The sequence below is a fragment of the Topomyia yanbarensis genome, chromosome 3, assembly GCF_030247195.1.
Source record: "Topomyia yanbarensis strain Yona2022 chromosome 3, ASM3024719v1, whole genome shotgun sequence".
NCBI classification, from domain to species: Eukaryota; Metazoa; Arthropoda; class Insecta; order Diptera; family Culicidae; genus Topomyia; species Topomyia yanbarensis.
The window spans coordinates 78278128-78303591 of NC_080672.1; the positions used below are offsets into that span (position 1 = coordinate 78278128).

Genomic DNA, 25464 nt, shown 5'->3' on the forward strand with positions numbered 1-25464 from the left:
GGTGTCAATCTAAGAACGATACGAGCAGTAGACCTCCTTTAAGTTTGATCAACCATTAACCTGTGCCTGCTGGCGTAGCCAACTGGCGACTCGACGTGAATAGACTTTGGAGTTCAGTCTGTGTCGATTAATCGGTCGATTTCGTCATCGTCCACTAACACTATTGTTAGTGTAGTACGAATTGTACTTTTTAGTACTAGTGTACAATTGTTATGTGCTAGTCGTATGTCTATCTGTGTATGTGTTCGTCTGAGAATTTGTGACAGCTGGGTTAAGAAATGGATGCAGAACTGGCGTATACGATAGAATAGGGGGTAAGACCTTCGCGATCATCCACGCACACCAAAGCCCGCGGTTTCGCGATATTGCATCGGCCATGTCAAGAAATCACTTTCATCGGTCTTAGCAGCCTAGGTTCATGCGTTCAGTTGGACCAATAAAATTGACGCTCATATTCACTAGATCACCCGTTTCTTAGCGACATGACCGGGAACTCTAGTGATATGGGGAATATTACTCCCTTCTAACATTTGTACCATACACTAAAGTTAAGCTTCAGATTGACGGTCGGCGCGCGATCATTCAAGAATACACGGGAATATGCGAATCGCCATACGGTTATAAAATAGAATTTATGCACGCAATGTTACGGTGGCGAATCCAGGGGGAGGGTCCTAGGGGTCCGGAACCCCCCCCCCCCCCCCTTCCCGAAATTTTTGAACTTGTTCCGAAATTTTAAATTGGTTTCTATTTTAAATTCGTTCTAAACTCAAAATCATGCCAAACCAGATTCGATCACAAAAATTGATAATAATTAAATGAGGTTATTGCACATTGTACAATGAACATTTCAAACTCGAAATTTCTGATCCCCTCCGAAATTTGTTTTCTGGATCCGCCCCTGCAAAGTTACACGCTAGCACACGCAACAAACACGTTAAGATACAAACGCTCGAGCCCTTCGCGATCATCCACGCGCACCAGCGCTCGCGATTTCACACAAAGTATAACGTCCCGATGACGGTGCAGAAGCAAGATGCCGACTAACATCAGGGTAACGTTTTGGATTGGCACCAAAACAAGTTGAATATGACTGTACCGAAAATACATCGCGCTCACCGTTGAGGGGTAACGAGACTTCTGTTTCTCATATCTCATATGAGGTCCACATAGTGTATCGTCAGATATGGGATGTTGGGGGCCCCATACTACCTCAAGGTATAATATCATTCCATACGGATATGGTTCTAAAATCGGTGAGCTGACTGGCTCGGGAGTCTACGGACCAAGAATTAAAGAAGCTTTAGCAATGGGAAAGTGGCAAACAGTTTTCCAAGCACCAATATACACCTGCTCGGAGGTCTGTAGGAAACGAAACCATGCAAATCTTTTCGGACAGTCAAGCAACACTGTTGGCATCAAGGTCGTCGAAATGTGAGTCCAAGCTAGTTTGGGAGTGCGTCACATCTTTACAACAACTGGCAACTCGGAATAAAGTAATGATATTCTGGGTACCTGTTTGTTAGAACCATTTTTAAGTATATCTAACTGTGCCATCAAACTAGAACTTTCGGCGAGACTAACTACTAAACGACTGGCGTAACATAGTAGGCGCTCGACAATCTAAGAAATTCATACATCCAGAAACAACGAGAGCCAAAAAACTAATGGATCTAAAACGAAAATATTTACGTACAACTACACTGCCCATGATCGCATATTTGTCCCGTTTTCTATGGGATTTCCTATCTTTATGGGACTGATATGCGATCATGGGCAGTACAGGTTCATTTACGGGACATTGTCCTGCTAAGTATCATCAGAAAAAAATTGGCAAAAGTTAAGATGATATTTGACGATTCTATAACTACGAGCCCGAGAGCTCGGAACATATTCTCTGTCATTGTGCAGTACTATTTCTTCGAAGGGAGCGATACTTCGAAGAACGTCTTATGGCGCTTAACGAGGTATGGCATACCTGTCCCAAACGGATCCTTAGGTACATTAATAATGTATTCCCCGTTTGGGACGACACATGTGGACAAACAAGCAACTCGCTTCCAACTGCATTGGATTCGGCCAATTTGTATCATGTATAGCAAACAGGGGCAGCCACAAAAGATAACCTGAACACGCACTAGATTAATTAGAAAATAGTTCCCACTTAATTTTTGTTGCAAATAAAAATATTATTACACATTTTTCCAAGATGCTCTAATTCTAGTTTCTTCGCTCACCCAGAGCAATGATGAGCTGTTTTGAAAACATGAATATTTCTATGCGTACACAAAGTTTCAAAGCATTTCAAAACATGGATGAGAATCTATATATTCTAATAAGTTCCTAGAAATAGTTCTACCAAATCTGGCTCTTGCCAATTGGTTGAAATTCTTATAGAAAAATAGTGGGAATTTACATCTATATGGCCCTTTTGAAACTTTTACTGTGTTTTGTGAAATATAAAAAATGTTAAACTAACTTTGTACGTTGATTTCATGAAATTATATTGTTAGCAGTCATTTTTACGTTCCAAATAATTCTAAAGTCCTAGGTAGAGATGGGGGACGTTTTGCCCTGGTGGAGCGTATTATACCCTCTTGCCCTACCAAATTTTAAAACAGAACAGACGAGAACCAAATCACACGCAGTCAATCGACCGTCTTTTCTCGAAATGATGCTTGTGAAACTTACGAACAGTCTTATAAATAGTTGCATACAAACTTCATTACCATATAATGCCATAAGAAAAGTAATTCGTATTATAAGGGATTCCCTCCATTATCGTCTCTTTCTTTGAAAAGGAAAATATTTCAATACATTGGGCCAGCTTTTAAACCCAACTACTCCTCTCTGGAACTTCTCGAAATATTGTTAAACTGGGAACTTGGGTTATTTTATTGGTAGAAATTATACTACTTTCTCTCGTATGATATACGATCACTAAATTTTAATTGTTCTCTTATGGCGTAAACTGGATTAAATTGAATAATTCGAATTTCAAACAAAATATATATGTATCTTGTTTCTGGACACTAACGGAACTTTAGGAGTAGTTATTAATTGCACTTTGATATCCCGAACAAGACCAGCAGGTGACACGATACCCACATATCATTCATCGCAAAAATTCAAACATTATTATTGCTGGTTATTGGACAATATCCGGGGACCTTTTGTCAGCCTAAATCGGATTTCAAAGAGTTCATGAGGTAATCTGTTTGAAGAACCAAGAGCAGCAACATGGGTGTCAATATTCTCGGAATTTTCTCAAAGAAAGGTTTCCTATCATCATGGTACAATCCGTGTGCTTCACTCCTGTTTGGATTGTGGAGAAATTTATGATTAATGCATTTTTCTATATCCCGAAATCAATCATGCATTCGAAAAAAATGTTAGTCATGTTCTGGTTTAGATTTATCATCTTAGAAAAAGATCGAACAAAAATGCATTCCATCATTTCCCAGGTAAAACTGACCCACTTGTGTTGTTGCGCTAACTTCCCTGCTCTAAAATCCGACATTTATCACCATCGACATGCAAAATTGACGAGCAAAATTGTATTATAACGTAACACACATCGGATTTTAAACAGTCCCGCAGTCAATGCCTGTAGGGCAACGATCTTCCGCTGTCGCTTTTGAAATCGGTATCCGTAGCCGCCTGCCATTAGCATAGCCCTGCTAAGCCAGCACATCCCATCGACTAACCATCCGGCAAGGCACAAGCGACAACCGGACCAAATCAGGAAGCATGGCAAACTCCAATTAAGTCATCGCAACCTGTTTCAGTTGGTTTTGCTGTTGCTATTTGAGGTCTGCCTTTGCCGCGGGAAACTCTTTCAGGCATCAGTAGCTCATATACCAACGCCGCCAACGTAAATAATTGGTCGATTAGTTCTTCTTGGTTAGTTTTTGTTTTCATCACTAATAAATAAATAAACTGGTGACTTTCAGCGGCAGGTTCCTTCGCGACAAACATATCAACAAAAATTCCTTTTCGTTGTGGCTGTTGTGGCAACCTTTCACTATTAAGTGTAGACCATCTTCGGAATAGCTGCAAACTTGGATGGATCGATGTCAGCTACCTTTTAATTGCTTTTTTCAATCATTCCACGAGGCAGCCGCCGTCATTAATTCGACGCCTTTTTGATAGCCATCCGTTTGATGATAGATGAGATATTTGTTCGATTAGAGCCACTGCGATTTCTTTATGCGAACATGTGCAAGATGAATGGATACGTCCTCTTCGCTTGAAATTTTTAAGATCGGGACTCTGGTAAAATATGAGGAAAAACAAACTAAATCCGCTTAGCAGTGAGATGAGCCATTTCTTACCCAAATTACTCTTGGATCATTTATTAGTTGGCAGAACTCATGTCAATTAGGCACCCAACTAGGGATGGGATGAAGACAGTTTCGAGTCCCGCGCGAATAAAACCTCGCTTAAACTGAACAAATTATAAAATATCAATAAAAGAAATTAACTTAAAAAAATAAAGCAAAAAACAAGGCAAAAGTTTTTAAAATTCATAAAATATTCTACCCATTTTATGAATCAAATTAATAAAATAAATAAATCAAATTGGATCTGGTCGCTAAATGAAAGATTAGACAATACAGTGAAGATCCGTTTTTCAGTCCTCTATATTGTCGGCTTTTTGACCAGATTTTCTTAGTTGGAAATCGTTTGGAATTCGTTTCGGATATGGAAAATCGTTTGATGGGCTCTAGCAGACGAATAAAATCAAATTCGAGTAAATTTTTCTTATCATAAAGATGTACAATATTCAAAAACAAAAAATATCATTTTTTTAAAAATTTTGCTCTGTGTTTAGTGAAAATTTGTTCTAAATAATCAGTAAGAGTTATGAGACGATGGCTAGGGACTAAAGAAGAAAGTATTAACAGCTTCGGCTTAAGAAGAAAAAAACGCTTTTAATCCACCTAGCAGTGTATCAAACATTTCTTATAACTCCTAACTTGGACTCTCGCTTCGGAAATAATATGGATCGAATTAGCATGATACAACATTAGGGCGCACAGTGTCGCCTAGCCGGACAAAACATCAAAATTTTATTTTAGATTTTTCGTGATTTAGCATTTTTTTCTGTTTCTTAACAGGTTGAATAGAGTCTTCTCAAAATATTAGGTCCCGAAGACGAGAGTTCAGTTTTTTACAGAACTTCAAAGGTGAAATAGATGATGAATTCTGAGGAAAACTCTTTTCAAACCTAAGTTATTCAAATGAATATATCTTTTTAGTTAGGATTCCGATTGAAGTCAAACTGATTTCATTTCAAAGGTTATTCGCTGGACTTATAACTGCCATTCGATTTAGTCGACACAAGCCTTTCTTCTCGCTCAGACATGAAAAACAAATAATAAATCGAGCAATAGTTTAAAGTTATAATGTTCAAAGAGCTTGTACTTTTTTTTTGAAGCGGTTCGGAAAGATCGCTTGTTGTTCATTATACTTGAAAATTAGTGTACTTTCCGAAAATTGATATCTTGTTTAGTCCCTTTCTGCCCCGAGGTATGAAAAAAAGTGATTTTTCATGATACGTCTGAAGGAGACGCATGGTAGTCTTGGACTACCCAGGGTTCGCAATATAATTTATAGATGTGTCTTATCATTATCAACAATTGAAAAATGTGTTTTCTGCTAAAAAATTCACCGCACCTAATTTTTTGAAAATGAATTTTCGGAAATAGTGAACTTTATATTCGTAAATGTTGAATTTTCGAACCACCCTAAGTGCCAAAATTTTGAGGATTTAAAAAACAAAAAAATAACCATCAAATATGAATTCAGCGTCACAAAATTACCGTAATGTGAAGTTTTCATCAAATTCGGGCCACTTTTGAGGTTTTGTCCGACTTTTGTATGGAAGATGATCACTGTGGGGCGTAGCAAAACATAAAATATTGTTTGTTAGGTTCTGTCAAATAAACGAAAAATATTCAATTAAATTTATATATCTGATACAATGAAAGACCACACCGAGAGCATATATTCGTGAATCTGCTGCGAATAGCTTTCGTACAATCAACAATCGTAAAATATACAACTTGTTTGTAGTTTTTGTTTGAATTTGGGGCTCATGAATTTAACGTTCGAATTTATTTATTTCAACTTTTATTTCATCAAAAATATTGTGCAATTTACGAATTCGATACGTCATAAACTCAAAATTTTACTAGCAATCCGTAATAAACATAAAAATAACTTCAATCGAGCCTCGTAAATATTACACAAAATTTTTGTAATCAACTCACAGAATTAGTTTTATGTGTAGATTTTTATCACATCGAAAAATCGATTTTTCTCGTTTGCGGATAATAAATTTAGCTGGCGAAATCGATTTTTTCGATTTGTTATCAACCCAGGAAATTTCTTTTGCGCTATTAACAGTTTATGTTAAGAAATCCCACAATATTTTATGCACAAAAAAAAGTTTTTTTGAGAATCATCTAACTTTTGTAAATGTCACGGATCTAACTTTCGTAAATGTCACGTATAAAACATAAGTAAAAATCATTTCAGTAAACAAAGAAAGTTTTTGGATGATTTAGAACATCAATAGAACTGAAGTGATGCATCCATTATCTTCCTAGATATCATTGTACATGTACATTGACTACTTTATCCATTTGTTTACAGGAACTTCATTGAGGTTTACTTGCTATAGATCGGTGATTATGCTTGTAGATCTCAAGAGCAGTCCTCCAGAGAAATCCTAGAACATTATATGCTTTCACCACTAAACATACGTGAGAGCGTACTGCATCCAAAAATGTTCAAGAGGTAGATAGTGTAGACATATGTGATTCTTGTGGGTCTAATCCACACTTTCTGTTCGATCGCACTAGTTCAATCTACCCATAGAACAATCGATTTTAATTTCCGGACTATTGTAGATTACTCCATTAATTGAGCGTGGTATGAGTCGCTGTTTAGCTGGATAACCTGGATTGAAGGGAGCCGAGATTCCCCCTGAGTAAAATTCAGAGATTTTCTGTAGTGGATCGTCAAAAATGCTACTGTCGGTACATCTGCCGCTTTTCCAGGTGACAGTGCTAGCAGCTGTCTCCAATGAGAAGACCGAGCAGAAAGTTGATAAACGTAGTCCAAGACCAGTTTCGACATCACTAACATCCACTCCTTCACCACTGTCTAGTTTTGATCAGTCAATGCAGATTAGTGTATCCCACCTCGAACTCCCATTACCATCATCCGCTCTCTAAGGAAATAAACCCCCACCGAGTAGTAATCTACGACCAAATGTTCTCATATCAAAACCCCACCTAGCTGGATCAGAGAGAATCGTTTGTGTAAATAAAACACTCTCTATATATTACCAAAATGTGGGTGGAATGAATACAAGAATTTCAGATTATTACTTGTCTTGTTCCGACGCAATCTATGATGTTTACGCCATGACTGAAACTTGGCTAAACGATAATACAACCTCACCGCAAATTTTCGACCCATCGTACACCGTTTCTCGTGCTGATCGCTCAAATCATAATAGCACCCAATATTTACGGAGGCGGTGTTCTACTATCCATTCGCTCAAGCCTCCAAGCGCACCAGATTGTCACCCCAAACTGCACTGCGTTGGAGCAAGTTTGGACTGCGTTACAACTGTTAAGTCATACTCTTTTCATCCTCATGGATAACTTCAAAAATGGAATTAAACGACAAGATAGTTATTCTCGTCGACTTGAATTTGCCAGGCATGAAGTAGCTACGCAGGTCTCCTAATTACCGTTACCCTGATGTCGCCCGTACGTCTATAAACCCGCTTATATCTAAGTTGCTGGATTATTATAGCACCGCAGGTGTGTGCCAAATGAACGACGTTCTGAACAGCAACCTTCATACTCCTTACCTTGCATTTATTAGCTCTGAATTGATCAGCAACTGTTCAGTATCACAAGCACCATCGCCACTTGTGAAGTCCTGCAAGCACAATCCACCTCTGCATATCGTAATTTCGGAATGTAGGCCCTGTTGTTATCAAGACATTTTAGAATATTTATTCTATGATAACACCAAAGCGAACGTTGCACCAATGAACGAATTTCTGTCCGGTATGTATTGGGATGAGCATCTGCAAAGCAACAATACCAACAGTTCTGTCACGGTTACAACCAATATTATCACTTACGCTATCGATCAGTTCGTTCCGAAACAGATCCACAAGACTCCAGTTTTTTCTCCTTTGATGAATAGTAACCTAAAACGACTCAAAACTACCAAACGTTACCCTTTCTAATACTCAAAAAATGCTCGATGACTCTTGCTTTGCCGTTCTCACTAATTTTCAAATCATCACTTCACGTCTCGGATTTAATGGTACACTGCTGCTTTGGCTAAGATCATACCTAATCGGTCGTAAAATGGCTGTGAAAATAAGCGATTCAACGTCATTATTTTTTGACGCTACTTCCAAAGTGCCACAGGGAAGTCATCTCGGACCATTTATTTTCCTTATTTATCTTAACTGTGTTAACAACAGTATCGAAAAGTGACCTTTCTCCAAACTTGCTTGCACTCGATAAGTATTGAGACTCGAAGACTCTTCACAATGAGCCGAAGCATTGTTGAAGAGTTGCGGTTATGCTTCTTTTCTTTGATTTTGATCAATTTGTTTCTCATTTTTTTTGAATTTAGAAGGAGCACGTTTCTCGCAACTAGCTGTATTCACAACTGGTTGTTGTGGGAAGTGACTTAATTTTCGATTCCCCGAAAATCCAAAAAGGATCCACACGTATCAACGGTTTGATCAAAACGAGTGGTAATTTACAATCTAGCAAAGTCCACACAATTAAATCCATTTTTTTTTCTACCACTTATTCAAAATTAAATTATCACACAGTAGAACCGCAATAGGTTGCTACATCTAGGCGTTCAAATGATCAAAGACGATGTACTTATGATCAGATAACGACGGTTCGAACTCGTTGGGTACGAGCCAGTTTGCCAACTCATGCATAATACAGTCAGAGCAGAGAGTTACAACTAACACCTCTTCTCTACCAGATCGTGCAAATGTTGGGTGATTTGCTACATTAAGTATATGCAAATTTGTGCTGCTTAAACATCAATTCGGTGCCTCTCAAATTGATATCTAAGCTGCCTCAAATTATGTGGTGGATATTTGCATCACTGCCGATTATGACTGGAAACCCATATCTGCCACAGTATGATACAACCGTTTTGAAATCATCAGAAGTTGATTATGCCGAACAATAGACGTATTTCCTGTTTATGTTATCAACAGTCACAATGCCTGTGACAGCACAAATATCACGAGTTTGAGGTCGGATAAAAGATATGCGTCGATATCACTATTCACAAGTTCACATGCACGAGGCATTCAGCGTAGATTTATCATACATGAAAATTTTAACAATAGTTTCATAAGTTTTATCATTTATTTTAATTTGTACTAACTATTCTTTGCAACATTCAACACAATACAAAAATGTTCTTCTGCGTAGCAGCCCATAGGCGCTAGCTTAGTCCGGAACTAAGTTAAGTTGAAACGCAAATTCCATAACTAATATGTAAATTGCTTGATTATTCGATAGTGTAGTAACCATTGGAAAACAATTGTTGATTTTATATGCCTAGGGTAATTACTTTCGACACCAATATACCCTAAAGTGGACGAACTGCTAAATAATCTTTGTTAAATAATTATCGGCATAAAAGATAAAAGGATTGTGAAAGACGCGCGAATTAAAATTTTATTCTCGCACGAGAATTGCAAATGTGTGCATCTAAGTAACTTGTCGAATAGTAAACCTTCTTCAACTTCGCTTATGCGTGAGTGAGTTTTACGCCATGTACAAATAACCGTCATGCCTAGTGGTTAACTCCTCAAATGTACATTAGCATCGAACACCTACCGGTTGATTACCACCAACGAGCATTATCCCACAGTGGCAGCGCTCACTCGCCGGTACCAATTACGTCACCCGTATGAAACCCAAAATATTTGCTCGTCAAACACACATGTATGTGCCCCACTGACATTGGCGCCAGTTAACCACGCAATACGTGTATACAAGCTTCAATTACTTTTTTATGCTACTGTTGTTGATGGTTATCATCGCCGCAATTTGATCCACTCTTGTACGCGTTTGAAACAAAACCAACAAAAATAACCGCCATTTACAAGTGGCATCATCGTTCGTCGTCTTCACCAAAACTGAACCGATCCAAAACAAAGAAACGACCTCCTACCTACCTCTTCCGTTCAGTGACCATGTGTGCTGAGATTGCACTTCCGAACGGCAACAGTCCGTTGAGTTGAACCGGAACGAAATGCCGGCACAAAGCGTAATTAGGTGCAAACGGCAAAGCGGCAACTGAATTACATATCTTGTACGATGAGGACTTTTGGCTTTTGGGATGTCGAGCGGGGTGCGAAATGGTTCAATAGTTTTAATTTTTCACACGTGCTACTTGGCACTTTTTTAACGAGAGTCGTGGAACTTTATGTTCTTCTTCGCTTTGGTGGAGGAGAAGTGATGCTGATATTTACCGGCAGATGAATGATTGATGCTAGACGAAATAGTTATATTAGGTATGAAAAAAGTATCCTGTCATTCATCGTTCCCGGGCCTGTAGCATGCAGTTGGCCAAGTTGGCCCCAGCCAAAGACGCCCGCCATAGGAGCCCGCGTTGGTTTTAGAAATCTTGATCTGCTTAGAAATAAGTCAGAATTTGTTATAAAATAAGCCAGGATAAGTGTAACATTTAAAGATACACACTGAATTATTGTCCGAAAATTTAATAGAAAAAATAACCAACGCCAACGGGGCGCAACATTGTGACTCCGCCAAGGGCACCAGTAGGCCACGCTACGGCTCTGACCGTTTCAGAAGCCTCGAATTTAAGAATAATACAGTTATTGTTATTCTATGAATAAATAATCTAATTTGAGTTTAATTTTCTGTTTTTTTAGCTTCTTCTACTGCTACTACCGATAGTGTACGGATTTCGTCCTCCGGCTGCCGTTTTCGAAGATGTATACGAGCAGGGACGGCCGAGTCCCGCCTCCTATCTAACAACTCAAGGGATTCAGGATGTAAGTGTATTTTATTCGCCCGATTTCTATAAAGTAGTTCAAGTTTTTGGAACACCTTATGTTTAGAGTTGTATAAAGAAATCGAGACTAATAGAAATAAATTGCGGGACCGGGGGTCCAGTATGATTGTATATTTTATCCCTCCATCATTGTATATTTTTGGAACACAGAAACGGTTAAGCTTGAAATCTATTGAAAAAATAGTTATCTGATTTATATATTTTTTTTCATTTCAAAGGGTGCTACGGTCATTTTTCAAAATCCGACCAAAATAGCATAGAACGATCGTATTTGTTCATGGAAGGTAGCAAACGTTTTTTTCATGCACTCTTTGACGTAAATTTCCTAGTTGAAAATCTCGGTTGTAATGAAAATTTAACTTTTAAATCCACAACTACGGAAAGCCTGCAAAATCAGATATTTCCGTGTGAACTTCGGTAGCTTCAAATGCTTGAAAATGTGAGCCACTTTTCGCTGCTGGTTGGTATTACGCTGTCCTTCATTTATATATTTAGTACAATATTATTAAAAAACTCACAATTAAAAACTTGCGCAAATTGCAAAAAAAAGTAGCAAAATAGAAACGCAATATTTAAAAAAAGCAAAAAGAACATTCAATTGAGGTAGAATTTAAAGAGAGAAACAAAAAATTAATAAATTAATAGGGAACATCTAAGAAAAAGTAATAAATAGATAACATGGAACAAAACAAGATACATTTAAAATAATGGAAAAATGATTAATAACATGCATAGTCAAAAACCTTCAAATATGCAGAATTTAAAAAAGATATCCAAAGCTAAGAAACAACAGAAAATGAAGTTATCGTCAAGCTAATTGAATTGAAAAAAACAGAATGTGAACAAAATTAAGACAATGAAAAAAATGAAATCTAAAAGGCACGTGAAAAAATAAAAAATAGCAACATGAAACAGATTGAATAATTTTAATAAAAATTGAAGAAATGGAAAAATATTGCAAGATGATAAAATTTATGAAAAACAGGTAAACGACAAAATGGAAAATAAATTATCATAAGCATGGAAAACAAGAAAAACGACAAAATGAAGAAATATGAATATAGCAAAGAATAAAAACGAAGCTACCAAAAAGCAAAAAAATATAGAAATGAACAAAATGGAACCGCTGAGTTAGACGTAGAAATAACAATAATACAAAATGTTTCAAATATGAAAATGCCCATATGAGCCTGCCTAGTTCTAGTTTCCCGGTCTAAGTTTATAATTGATTCGCTCTAGAATACCTATCCGTCTTTCAATTTCATTGCTTTCGTTTCCCTTTGTCTCAAATTTGCCGAAAATAGCCAACAAAATCGATACAGTAGAACCTTGCGGCAATTAAAACATAGTAACAAATATGAAAATTGGTAACAAAATAAAAAAAACGGAAAGAATAAAAACAGGAAAATTGGAAAAATGTTAAAAAAATTAAATAGAAGAAATGATAACGAAAATGGAATAAATAAATAAAATAGCTATGGAAAAGGGGGTAGGTGTAGCGTAGTTGGTAAATCGATTGCCTTGTGCGCAGCGCACCTGGGTTCGAGTCCCGAGTCCGCACATAGGGTTATAAAATTTTCATAAGAGATTCTTCTAACCCGAAGAGGCGAATGACCTTAAGGTTAAAACCTCTATAATTGAAATAAAAAAAAGATATGGAAAAATGGACAAGTTCATTTTTAAATGAAATAATTTAGAACTGAGTCAGTGCAATGAAATAATACAAATAGAAGTAATTGGGAACCATTTGACGAAATAGATTGAAGGCAAAAAATAGCAAAACTCCTAAAACAAATAATAGTGATATCATAAAAAACATGAAAAATCAAAATGGTGTGAATGGGTAAAAAATTAAAATGCTAGACGAAATAGGAAAAATAGGAATGTTGCAAAGAAGAAAACTAAGAGAAAATTAAAAAATCTGTTAAATAATAAATAAATTCATATAAAGTAGAACTTAAAACTAGATGAAATGGAAAACAAAAAACATGCACGAAACAAAAGCTAAAAATAAAATAGGGTGGGGGGAATTCAAATGATAAAATGAATAAAATAGAAAACATGAAATATAAAATTGTTTAAAGGGGCAAAAAAGTGCAAAAGGTAGAACACAAAAATAAAGAAGTTTAAGAATTTAAAAATAATCCATGTAAAAGAAAAGTATCAATTTCAATTCTGATAAATGGAGAACAGAAAAATTGGCAACAAAATGAAAATACTAAAACGAAAAAATAAAAAAAACATGATTTTTATACAAAATGGATGCAAAATGGATACCTAATAATGAAAAATATGAAAAAGTGCGGTGGGGAAATTACTAAAATAAGTTTATTGTAAAATATGAAATAAAAACATAATCGGGGACGGGCATAGCGTAGTTGGTAAATAGATTGCCTTATACACAACTCACCTGAGTTCGATTCCCAACCCCGCACATAGGATTAGAGATTTTTGAAAAGAGATTTCTCTATCCCGAAAAGAAGCAAATGACCTTAAAGTTAAAACCGCTATAATAAAAAAACGCAATCATAGGGATTAAAATGTAGTGAAATAAATTAAATAAATTTAATGAAATCAATTGATGAAAAACAGAAATAAAACTATAGATAAAACGAAAAAATTAAAAAAAACATGAAAAGATGAAATGAATCTAAAAAATGGGACAAATATAAAAAATTGGCAACATTTAAAAAAACTGCAAAAATGGTAAAATATAGAAAAGAAAATATAGAGCAACAAATATAAAAGAAAATGTACAATAAGTATACACAGAAAAAAAATAAAAAGGTTAAAAAACTTGCATGACATGGAAAAAGAAACAACAAAAAATGCAGAAAATTTAAATGTGAAACACAAGAACAAGAAAAATTGGAATGAATAGAAACTCTAGATTATATGAAGAATATAGGATTTCTCCGACTCCGATTTTTCAAAACAATGAAAAATGTTCTGTTCTTTCTTGATTTGTGGAGTTATTACGAATTCATTTCTCGAATCCTATTTGACCAATTAAGCACTCTAAAAGAAGATTGGGGAGTTTTCCTTCTCTTTCTAATAGATACTTTATTGATTCATTTAGCGGTTCAACGGATTGAAATAAGTAGAAATAGAAGTTACATATTGTCCTGAAAGGATAAGTAATCGCAATTAGACTAATTATTCTATTTTAACCGTATAGCTTAAATAAACCACTGTTTTTTAAAATCCATCTACAGATTGCACGGTTTCGAATTGTTTAGTAAAATACAAATCCAAATCAATTTTTCGAGAGACCGGAACTCAAAAACACTTATGAATTTTTTAAATAATCGGTCAAAATCCATGAGATAATTACAGTAAAGTATGAAATATAAAATAAATTTCAATCTTTTAATACACAATTTACAAAAAACAAGATCTTACGAATTTTCGCATGTCTTCCATGCAATATAAAATATATGGTATAATTTACTATTGACTTTATGATATAAATTGGACCATATTTGGTAATTTCTGTTTTTGTCAGAATGAACCATTGACCACAGTTCAGTTTGGCATTATCAGTTGCAATATCTTCATTTTTCTTTGTCCGTAAAACCACTTACGATGTCATCGGATCAGAATTAAATAGCAACCTGTGCCTTTCATTTGAGACTAAGTTTGAGAAAATCGTTTCGGTTATCTCCGAGTAACCGATGTGCAATTGTTGGTCACATACAAAAACACATACGCACACACACATTTGCAGAATTTGATGAAATGAGTCGAATGGTATAAGAATTTCGGCCCTGTGGGCTTCTATTAAAAAATCGATTTTCAAAGTGATTGCAAAGCCTTTTTATAGGAGAAAGGCAAAAAGTTTATATGGGAAATTCATGTGTTAACAGATTCTTCTACTCATAACTCCGGAACCAATACTTCGTTCAAATTCCATTCGGTAGTAATCAAAATGAATATTATACCCTTCATTTAAGACTAAGATTGTAGGAATCGAATCAGCAATATATAGGAAACAGGTGTGAATCTAATTTCCTTGGATCTTCCGGAATCCTCAACGGTTCTCAATGAGTTCAACGAGACTTTGATTTGCAATTAGTCATCAGGACCAACAATTTCAAGCAATTTAGAACTCATTTCAATTAGTTTTGCCTCGTTTAGATTATACCTGTTCGTATGGGAATTTCGCATGCGCAAACAACGCGTAGTACAGGAACCAGAACTTCGATTCCAACAGAATTTAATAGTAGGCAATGGGGATGCTGTTGCTTTAATTTGACGCTGTTTTTGCCGAAGAAAAGAACATCAGTAGCTGTAGTTCCGTTGTAGGTCGGAAGGAGAAACACGGGAAACAGCAAAAGCGAAAAGGGGAGCAGAAGAGAAAAAGAGAACCTTCGGCTCGTCAAAATACGCCAAAGAGAGAGGCTGTGCTCGTCAAAGCCAATGACGCGTCGACTTATGCAGCGCTGCTCAAGAAGGTCAGAGAGGACCCGGAGCTGAAGGACTTGGGAGAAAACGTGGTTGTGTGTTCTATGTACACCAGACTGGGAAAGGAATCACCCAGCACGGTATGTTATCGTGCGTCTTACCTATAGGCTGGTCGAAAGATCAAAGAGGCAAAGTCAAGGCCTGCTATGATGAACTATACGTGTGGGCACTCACGTTGCGTGTGAGTGCACAGAGTGATACCGTAGAGATTCACAATGCGGTACAACATATAGTTAAGACGTAACCCACACGTCTCCCTTTTCCTCACAAAGAAAAAAGATTTATGATGATTTTTTTTTAATCAATGTCATCATTCTTTTTTTCATGATTTTTTTCAGTGTTGTACCTTATTGTTACACAAGTTTAGGCAATTATGGGTTTACGTGTAATTTCACACAGACCCAGTGAGCAAATTTTCTGGCAGAGACCGCTCTGCTAGATTTCTGTAAGTCTTGGTTTGGCAGCCCTGTCAGATTTCTGCGCGTATCCTGTCGGGTTAGTTGAGCTAGGGCGAACTCGGTTTCGCTCGCGTTTTCTGGCAAATTTTGACAGGAACCGAGCAAAATCCTGGCATAACTCGGACATAAACTGTGCAAAGATCCTGGCAATTCCTACCTGGTAGAATTTAGCACGAATCGAGCAAAACATCTGACAAAGATGTGGCAGGAAGCGTGCAGAGATCTTGGCCATACATTTCTGACTGGATTCTGAATAAAAGTGAGCAGCATCGGTTGGTTTAACCGCTTCTGTCAGAAACGGTTGTTGCATTTGAGCGAATTCGTTGCCAGAATTCTCGCACAATTCGCGCAAAGTGCTCGCAGAAGCTCTGCCAGCATCAATTTCGCTTTGCTCAACTTTTGCTAACTTTCTGCTTGCCACGCTGACCGGGGATGTAATCTATCTGTCGTTGGGTTACCCCTCGTGTTTTTGTTTGCTACTTTCACATTTATGATTTTATCCGAGCATCATCATTCACTTCCGAGCGGACTTAGTGAGTTTTTTAAACCTAATGAAAAATGTTTAATCCTCCATTTTTTTTGATTGCATCAAGCTTCTCTGAGGTTAGAATTTAAATGTAAGTTTATATACACATATCAACAAGAGTGCGATGATGGATTTGAGTGAATAAGGTGTTTTTGTTTACATCAATTTTTATTATTTTTTTTTAGATGTATTATCTCGTCGAGCATTGATCAACCCGTTTTAACGGTTTAATTGCACTGATCGTATGTAGTCATCTAGGAGCGCTGGGGGTTTCCTTAATCGGGTAGGTCGCAGTGTTGTTTCCGAATTTGTGTCAGCTTCCGATGCGTATGGCAGCTGCGTTTGCAGACGGTGGGAATTTTCGTTGCATTCGGCCGCTGCATCTGATTTGTTCGTATTACGCCAAGGTACAATCTTTTTCGTCTGTGACACATGTCGTTTAAAAACCTTGCCATCTTCGCTGTTGAGGACCAGACTGCCATTTCGTTCCTCTGTTACGGTGTATCGTGTCGGGGAGAAACGAGAGTCGCCTTTTGAACGGTGATGTCGTTCGATTATTACTTCGTTACCGGGCTTAATTCGACAATGACGAGCACCACGCCGCGTATCCTCGCGTTGTTTACCTGCTAGCTTAGCTTCGCGATCTCTACGTTCGAAGAGTTCTTCGTCGAAGCTCGATTTACAGTGTTCAAGTAATGGTAGTCCACGTTTTATTTTGCGTCCGTACATCACCTCTTCAGGAGGTACCTTAGTAACACTGAGCGGCGGCATTGTGAGCATTAACTGCTTTCTTCAATGTTTCTATATGACTTGTTTTATTTGCAATAGCGGTTGCCATTGCTTTGTTAATTAATTTCATATAGCTTTCTGCAAGTCCATTCTGTTGCGGGAACAGGGGTGTCGAAAAGCTTAAGGAAATGTCACGCTGCTTGCAGTATTGTGCAAAATCATGGCTGTTGAAAGGTGGCCTGTTATCCGTTTTTATAGATTTTGGGTACCCTTCTTTTTCAAATACATCATCAAGCACTTTTTGTGTGCATTCAAAGTTGGTTGATTTCACCGGTCGTGCGATGATGTATCTCGATTTATAATCAACGATTACCTACTGTTTCCCAGGCAGACTTAGGAACGAATACTCTCTGCATCGGAGTTGGACGCTCTGGTTTGCCATTAACACAACATGTTTCACATGTGTCGACCCATTTGGTTACGTCTTTTGGCATGCCGGGCCACCATACACGCTGTCGCATAATGCTCTTCATTTTTGCAATCGACGGATGGCCTTGATGTGCCACTTCCAAAGCACGCATTTGAAGTGCACTCGGTATAACTGCGCATCCAGTTTTGACTACTATGCCATTCTGGACTGATAAATCGTTTTCGATCGAGTGGTACTTTCGCAGATTTTGTGACCAAACTCCTGTTTCTAGGGCAGACATTACGAGTTGTAGGGTGTCGTCCGAATCGGTTGCGGTTTTAATATCGGCTTCAGTGAGAAATTCAGCTGGATTTGCCTCCAATGCTGCAATTTCCCAAGGGCTAACTTCTTCATCAAAGGGTTCATCGTCTCCATCGTATAGTCTGGATGGTGAATCAGCAATATTCTCCATTCCCCGGACGTATTCGACATCGTATCTATATGGACTTAGCCTGAGAGCCCATCCATCGGCACGTGTCAGAGCTCGCTTAGTTTCTTCTCGCGATCGATTTAGGATGAATGTAACACCTTGTGCATCCGTGCGGAGGGTAAAGTGTCTACCAAGTAAGAAATAGGAAAAATGTTCCACTGCCCACACTGCACCTAAGGCTTCCCGTTGGTTTTGCGCGTATTTCTTCTCGGTAGTGGTTAGGGCCTTGGATGCGAAACTGATTATCCTCGGTGCTTGGTGTGTTCCTTCTTATACCAGCACGGCACCTAAGGCCACTGGCGAAGCATCGGTATACAGAATAGTTCTATCGTTTTCTGAGAAAAAGCCTAAAGATATTGTGCAATTGATAATACACTGTTTGACTAATTTGAATGCTTCTTGTTGCTCGGGTCCCCACGACCATAATTTGGAAGTTGTAGCAGCCCATAGTGGGCTTGAAATATCCGCAAAGATTTTCAAATAAGGGCTGAGGAACGACGCTAGACCCAAAAAACTTCGAAGCTCAGAGAGTGTCTACGGTTCTCTGTAATTTCGGACGCTTTTAATTTTCTCGTTGTCTACGTGAAAGCCTGTTGCATCGAGTTCATGGCCGATGAACTTGATTCTAGTTCTATCGAACTCACATTTAGCTGTGTTCAACGTCAGGTTATTTGCTCTCAGGATTTGTAACACTTTTGTCACTGTCCTACGAAGTTCCTCTATCGTTTCCGCGAAAACAAGAATGTCGTCGATATAAACTATAAGATTATCGACATCTTTAAGGATCCGAACCATCTCACGCTGAAAAATTTCCGGTGCGCAGATCACACCGAACATGAGTCTGGTGAATCGGTACATACCGTCTTCCGCTAGAAATGTTGTCAAGTCGCGAGACTCCTCAGATAATTCTAGATGGTAGAAGGCAAACTTGCATAGTGCCAACCACATATTCGATAATGAACTACTGTTTAAAATGTTTTTTTAGCGTTACCTATATGCTGCTGGCACGTTGTAGTATGCGCTTTTGGTTGGCGGGACCGTCTTGTCGATGCTGAATTTAATCTTAACCCCTGGCATTTTGGGGAAAGGTTCTGTCGTTTTTGGTGTTTCGCAGTTATTGATTGTGTTTCCTATCTGTAACAATCCCATGTCACTAGCTGTCGATCGTCCGAGGATTGATCGAGTTCCTTTAAGTACTACGTGGAAGGTAGTTGTTATTGCTGACACTGTTAAACCTGGTTCTGTAACTATTGTTTTGGCTCTGAAGGTACATTCGATGACCATTGGCTCTTGAGATCCATAGCCATGTAATCCTCTATTTGAGGATCTAGTCATTGATATCGTTGCGGCTCCGGAGTGAGCTTCACCTCTTAGCAGAACCCAGTCATTTCCCCCAATTACATTGACGTCTGCGCCTGAATCGATTAAGAATCGTATAGGGGTAGATGATCCAACAGAACAGTTAATCATGACGTCTTCCAAGGAAAGTGTATTGATCCGCTGCTTGTTATCCTGGACCTTTTCTTCTTCAGAACAATACGATCTGTTCGAAAACCTGTCGAAGCTTTGCCTGTTCTGTAAGTAATTTACATGTTTCTGGCGGCAGGCCGCCGCAAAGTGTCCACGTTTCCCACATCCATTGCAGTTCCGATTTAGTGCCGGGCATTGTCCGTTTCTGTGACTGAATAGGAAACACCTGGCACATCGCGAGCGACGTCCTTGAGATTGGCTGCTTGTAGCGGTACTGCGATACAGTTTCCTCGATGGCCCATCGGTTCTACTGGTCATGATTGGACGCTTACGGGATCTATGGTCATATGGTGATTGTACGTGATCACTTCGGATGTCGAACACGTTGGATTCACCCCGGTGCTTGCTGTCAAGAAGGTTGGATGCTTCCCGCTGCCTTACCTCTAACTCAAACGCTTCATCTCTGGTGGCTGACAAGACGATTAAATTCGTGTCGTGACCGTATGTCCTTGCCTGTTTCACCAGCTCTCTGTTTCTAAGTCCACTCAATAGTTGCGCTCGTACAAATCTATCCTCGTCATCGGCATTGTACTTACATGAGCGAACTTTGCACATCAATCGTGCATGAAAGGCAACCGCGGCTTCATCGGTTCCTTGCTTCATCCTTGAGAAGGATTCGTGTTCTGCAGAAGTATCAATCATCGAACGAAAGTAGTTTTGAATGTTCAGGATGAAAGTACTGTAGCAATCCGAGCTTGCTAAGTTAGGACGCAGCTTAGCAGCTTTTACAATTTCTTGCAACTCAGTTCCCATTGAGAGGAACAATAATTGCGTTCTCTTTATAGGGTCGTTCACGTTGCTAAGTGATGCCGCAATTTCAAAATTTTCGAAATAATTATTCCACTCCTCCCACATCTTGTTAGTAGGAATTCCACTCGGAAATGGCTTGATGTGGTCCCAGCGAACACTGGAGGAGGAATTTCCGCCTATCGATACGTTATTATACGCCTTCCAACTTTTTTCAACATCATCGTTTCGCATACGTTCATTGTTTGGCTGCAAACGACTCAAAGCGTCATTGATGTTTGCGAGTGCCTTTTCCATTCGGTCGATTCTGTCAACATTGTTGGTGTGCTCCATTGTTTCCTGACCTGAAACCTTTTCAGCCGTTGCCTCGCAAACTGTCGGAGATATGGACAAGCGTCTTGGTGAGTTGATTGGCTTATCGTTCGAATCGGTGCCACTTTTCTCGGTTGAGTCTCTATCGTCCAGAACACGGTTAGTAGCTAAGCTATCGGAGGAGCTGTTGGTGTCACTGTCCATTGATTCGGTATCGTTTACATCGTCCTGAATGGAGTCTACATCTTGCTCATTCAACTCGTCACTATCGGGCCGGCGAACGTATTTCCCATTGTTGACCATTTTTAAATTTCTCGCGCTTCCTGATATTTATCAGTCTGTCTTAATAAATTCGTTTTTTTTTTGTTCTCTGGAATGATGAATGCAATTTTTTTTTGGGAATATCAAAAATAAATTTAACTGATATCAGTAGCGCTAAACTTGAGGTTAGGTTATACAAAATTCAGTGACCATTGCGACCAATCCGAATTGGGTTGTGTTTGTGGTTTTTTTTTGGACGCGGTCATCCCGATCCGCATAAACGTCACAACGCAACGCAACGCAACGCGGTCATCCCGATCCGCATAAACGAATTAGCATTTAATCTTAACAATCAATAGTTTTTTTTTTGTTTCAACGCGGTCATCCCGATCCGCTCAAACTAATTACATCACCGTTTCGACAATCAATCGCTTTTACCGCGGTCATCCCGATCCGCTGTACCGTTGTATCGTACTGTCAAAGCAAATTACATTTTTTTGTCGCGGTCATCCCGATCCGCTGCACTATTGTATCATGCTGTCAAGCCAAGTTACAAATTTTATTCGTCGCGGTCATCCCGATCAGCTTACTTAGTCTAATTAAGCAGCACGAGCGCGATTACACAATCCGCTTCTTTTTTATATTTTACTTATTCGCTGGCTTCCCATTTATGTTCTTTTTTTAATAGTGCGGTCAACCCGATCCGCCTACAAATTAGCCATGCTTGTTTTAACCTAACCTCGTTTTTTGGCACATGGTTTTCCATACGCAGCGCTTTAAAAAACATGTTTTTTTGCGTGCTGGGTGATTCCTTCCTTATGTTCTTTCAAGATTTTATATTACATCCTGGGTTTCGGCAGGCCCGTAGCCAGGAGTTTATTTCGGGAGGGGCTTAAAAAATTATTGTATAAAGCTTTTTTATTTAGATTATACAGGTTTTAACCTTATGGTTATTCGCCTCTTTTTGGATTAGAAAATTTCTTAAGAAAAATTTCTAACCCTACATGTGCGGGATTGATGAACGAACCGTGATGAGCTGCGTAAAAGGTAATCAATTTACCAACTACGCTTTACCCGCCCCTGCATAAAGCTTTTAGTTCTAATTACTTCATATTGTCACTAGAAACTAAACGAAATTTTGAAAAGTTCTTAATGAAAACAAAGCCAAATCTAAGACAATCCATGTTCTTTGTCACAAGAAAGGCTACAGTACATCAACGAATTATTGATGTTTAATTTGATTTTTATTATTTATTTTTATTTACAAGTTACAATTTACTCTCGTTGCAACAATGGATATTCTAGAGTTCTCAGTATTTATGCGCTAACCGAATATGACAATCCTTGACGGTGCTGGAAAACGCAAGGTGTTCTAAGCTACACGTTTAAAAGGTGTAGATGACGCTAAATCGAAATGAGTAGAAAAATATCCATAAAATGTTCGATCGAAGAGAATGTCGAAATTTGCACAAAATCTTCTGATTTAGCAAACGAATTGCAGATGGTTCAACTTCTATTTTCTTGATCTGGCGTCCTGTAACTATTACCAGTTCTAATGCATCATGCTAACATAATTTTTTGGCATACCCCAGTTAGGAAGGAGGATCTTTGGTGATCAATAGGATCAAAATATATGGGTCATTCCACGTCTGATTTACAATCAAAATTTGAATTCCTTCCAATTTTTTTTTCTTGCATTCATTAGTTAAAGTAATTGACACGTATTTTTTATTTTGGCTGAATATGATTTTTTTTTCAAGTTATTAGTTTTTGAACTTTTGAAGTTTATAACATTGAACATTTTTCAATCACTTATAACTCGGAAACGATTCGATATATGGAAAAAAATATTAAATAAAAAAGTTGTGAGCTTACTGAAAAAAATAGCAATTTCTTTTTGTTATATAACTTATGAAATTTGCAATTGTTTGAAACAAATTGAATTTTTTAAAGTTGGACCAATTTTTTACTTATTATTTTCTTTAAATATTAAAAATCATGTTAAAATAATTGTGCAAAAATTTGGGAGTGGATATCAAAATATTTTGCGAGATATTACAATTATAAAATTAAAACAAGGCAATTTTACACCAAACGCCTAGTGATAGGCCTATTGTAATTGAAATATCTCGTAAAATACTTCGAATTTCTTTCTGAAATTTGTACACAATCTTCTCGATATAATTATAAATTATTTGAAAAAGCTAAAAAAGATTTTTTTGGCTCCACCCTGAAAAAAATTTGTTACTAATATTTGCATAATACATAAATTATTTAACAAAAACAAATATTACAAAAAAAAATCCGCCGAGATCTTCCGAAAACGCAGCTTTTATTATTTAATGCTTTTTTTTCCAGAAATCTAATAGTTTCTCAGTTATGAGGGAATAAAAAATGTCCAATTCTATTAAATTTATAAAACTTTAAAAAATCACTATATTATTAAAAGTCGATATTTGTATGTATGTGATTTATGGACTCCCAAACGGCTTAACCAATTGCCGTAAACATTTATGCATAGTAGGAATTTGTTATGGAGCGTGTTTGTGTGCTATTGGTGGGGATTATCTGCCTACAAGAAGGCGCTTCGGAACAAATTATGGTTTCCTCCTATTTCGTTGAAAGTCGCATCAACGTGCGATGGGTATTAGCTAGTACTTTATAAAGTTCAAAAACTCATAACTTGAAAAAAAAAAAAAGTCAAATTCAGCCAAAGTAAAAAAATCGTGTCTATAATTTTCAGCTAAAGAGTGCAAAAAAATTGAAGGGAACTAAAATTATAGTTGTATATCGTGGAATGACTCGCATTCTGCAAATTTAAGACTTTTTTGGGGGTATTCTCATGTTAAAAGCAAATATTTTCTAAAGTCCCCCGAAATCAAATTTATTTTGATTACATAACTATATTAAGAAGATTATGTGAAAAATTCAGAATGGAACTCGAAGTGTTACGAGACATTTCAGTTATAACAGGCCTTTCGCTGGGCGTTTAGTGTAAAATTGCCATGTTTTATGTTTTAATTGTAATATCTCGCAAAGAATTCCCCTGCCAAATTTTTACACAATCTTTTTAACACGATTTTAATACTTAAAGAAAATAATAAATAAAAAATTTGGTCCAGCCTTAAAAAAATTCAATTTGTTTCAAGTAATTGCAAATTTCATAAGTTATATAACAAAAAAATTGTGATTTTTTTTGGTAAGCTTATTTGAAAACGCAACTTTTTTATTTAATATTTTTTTCCATATATCGAGTCGTTTCCGAGTTATCAGTGATTGAAAAATGTTCAATTTTATAGACTTCAAAAGTTCAAAAGCGAATAACTTGAAAAAAATATAATATTTAGCCAAACCAAAAAATACGTGTCAATTATTTTTAGCTAAAGAATGTAAGAAAACAGTTTGGAAGATGCTTGACGTTTATATTAAGCGCACATTGCTCTAATCTATTACAGAAATTCAATTTGCGTATGATTTAACTAACTTTCTTTATTCAGGCCAATATCTACATTAAAATGAGTTTTGTTAGATACCATTACTAGCGATAAATGTTAATTTTGGGACAGTTTTTGTACTCAGTTTTCTATGAAACTTCTAATTTTTTATTATACAATTCGTTTACTTGAGTCGGTTCAATGCATTAGCTAAATGAAGCCTTGAGTCTTTAATATATTTCCACGATGTAAACAATGAAAATGATAAAACGCTAATGGTTGTCCAACAGATCTCGTGCGATTGACCTGTTTACTGATTGAGAAATATTTTTCATAACCAACCGCGTCTTGGTGGTCGTTCATATCTATCTTGTACACTTCCGTATTATTATCGTGGTAACTGCCATGGACATGGCAGTTCGAGAATATCTGATTTCATTTTTGTTTTGTCCCCTTACGGGCCACCAGTGTCGACTTCCTCAATGATGATGCTGACTGTTAATTTTGAGATACTAGACGCAGTTTTTGCCGTCAATATTATATGAACAGCAGCCACAAATTTGGCAATTGTTTGTTTTCCAGGTAATCGTATTGGAGACTATGGATGTGCAAAGATGTAACGTGATATTATCGCATTGCGTTTTGTGCGTGCAGGGTCAGCTAGGACGAAATCCTAGCTGACCCTACCCGTCTAATTCCTAGATGTGTCCTTTATAATAAATTACATTTTTTCCAAATGTGACAGGAATCTTTTAATGGCCACGGTTCAAAGAAGTTAAGTTTGTTTATTGGGGCTTTAACCTCCTGGTCGTTCGCCCGCGGTTCAAGTAAGAGGTATCAGATCTTGTAGACGAACATTGATTTTCTCATCATCCATATATATGAGAATCAACCACGTATTACAAGTTGCAAAATGACTGGTTTCGCCTAGGCTAATTTGTTGAGTAACATAAGTACTGAATGCCTGACAAGGTAGAACTCGT

At 37.4% G+C, this 25464-nt stretch overlaps 1 protein-coding gene across 1 annotated transcript in view; it reads left to right on the forward strand.

Annotated features, from left to right (window-relative positions):
* The window catches only part of LOC131692216 (uncharacterized), a 44430-nt gene that overhangs the window by 12511 nt on the left and 6455 nt on the right, over positions 1 to 25464 (forward strand). Inside the window, exon 2 of the mRNA XM_058979129.1 lies at positions 10979 to 11101. Within this exon, the coding sequence (XP_058835112.1) occupies positions 10979 to 11101 (123 nt within the window). The remainder of the gene's footprint in view (positions 1 to 10978; positions 11102 to 25464) is intronic.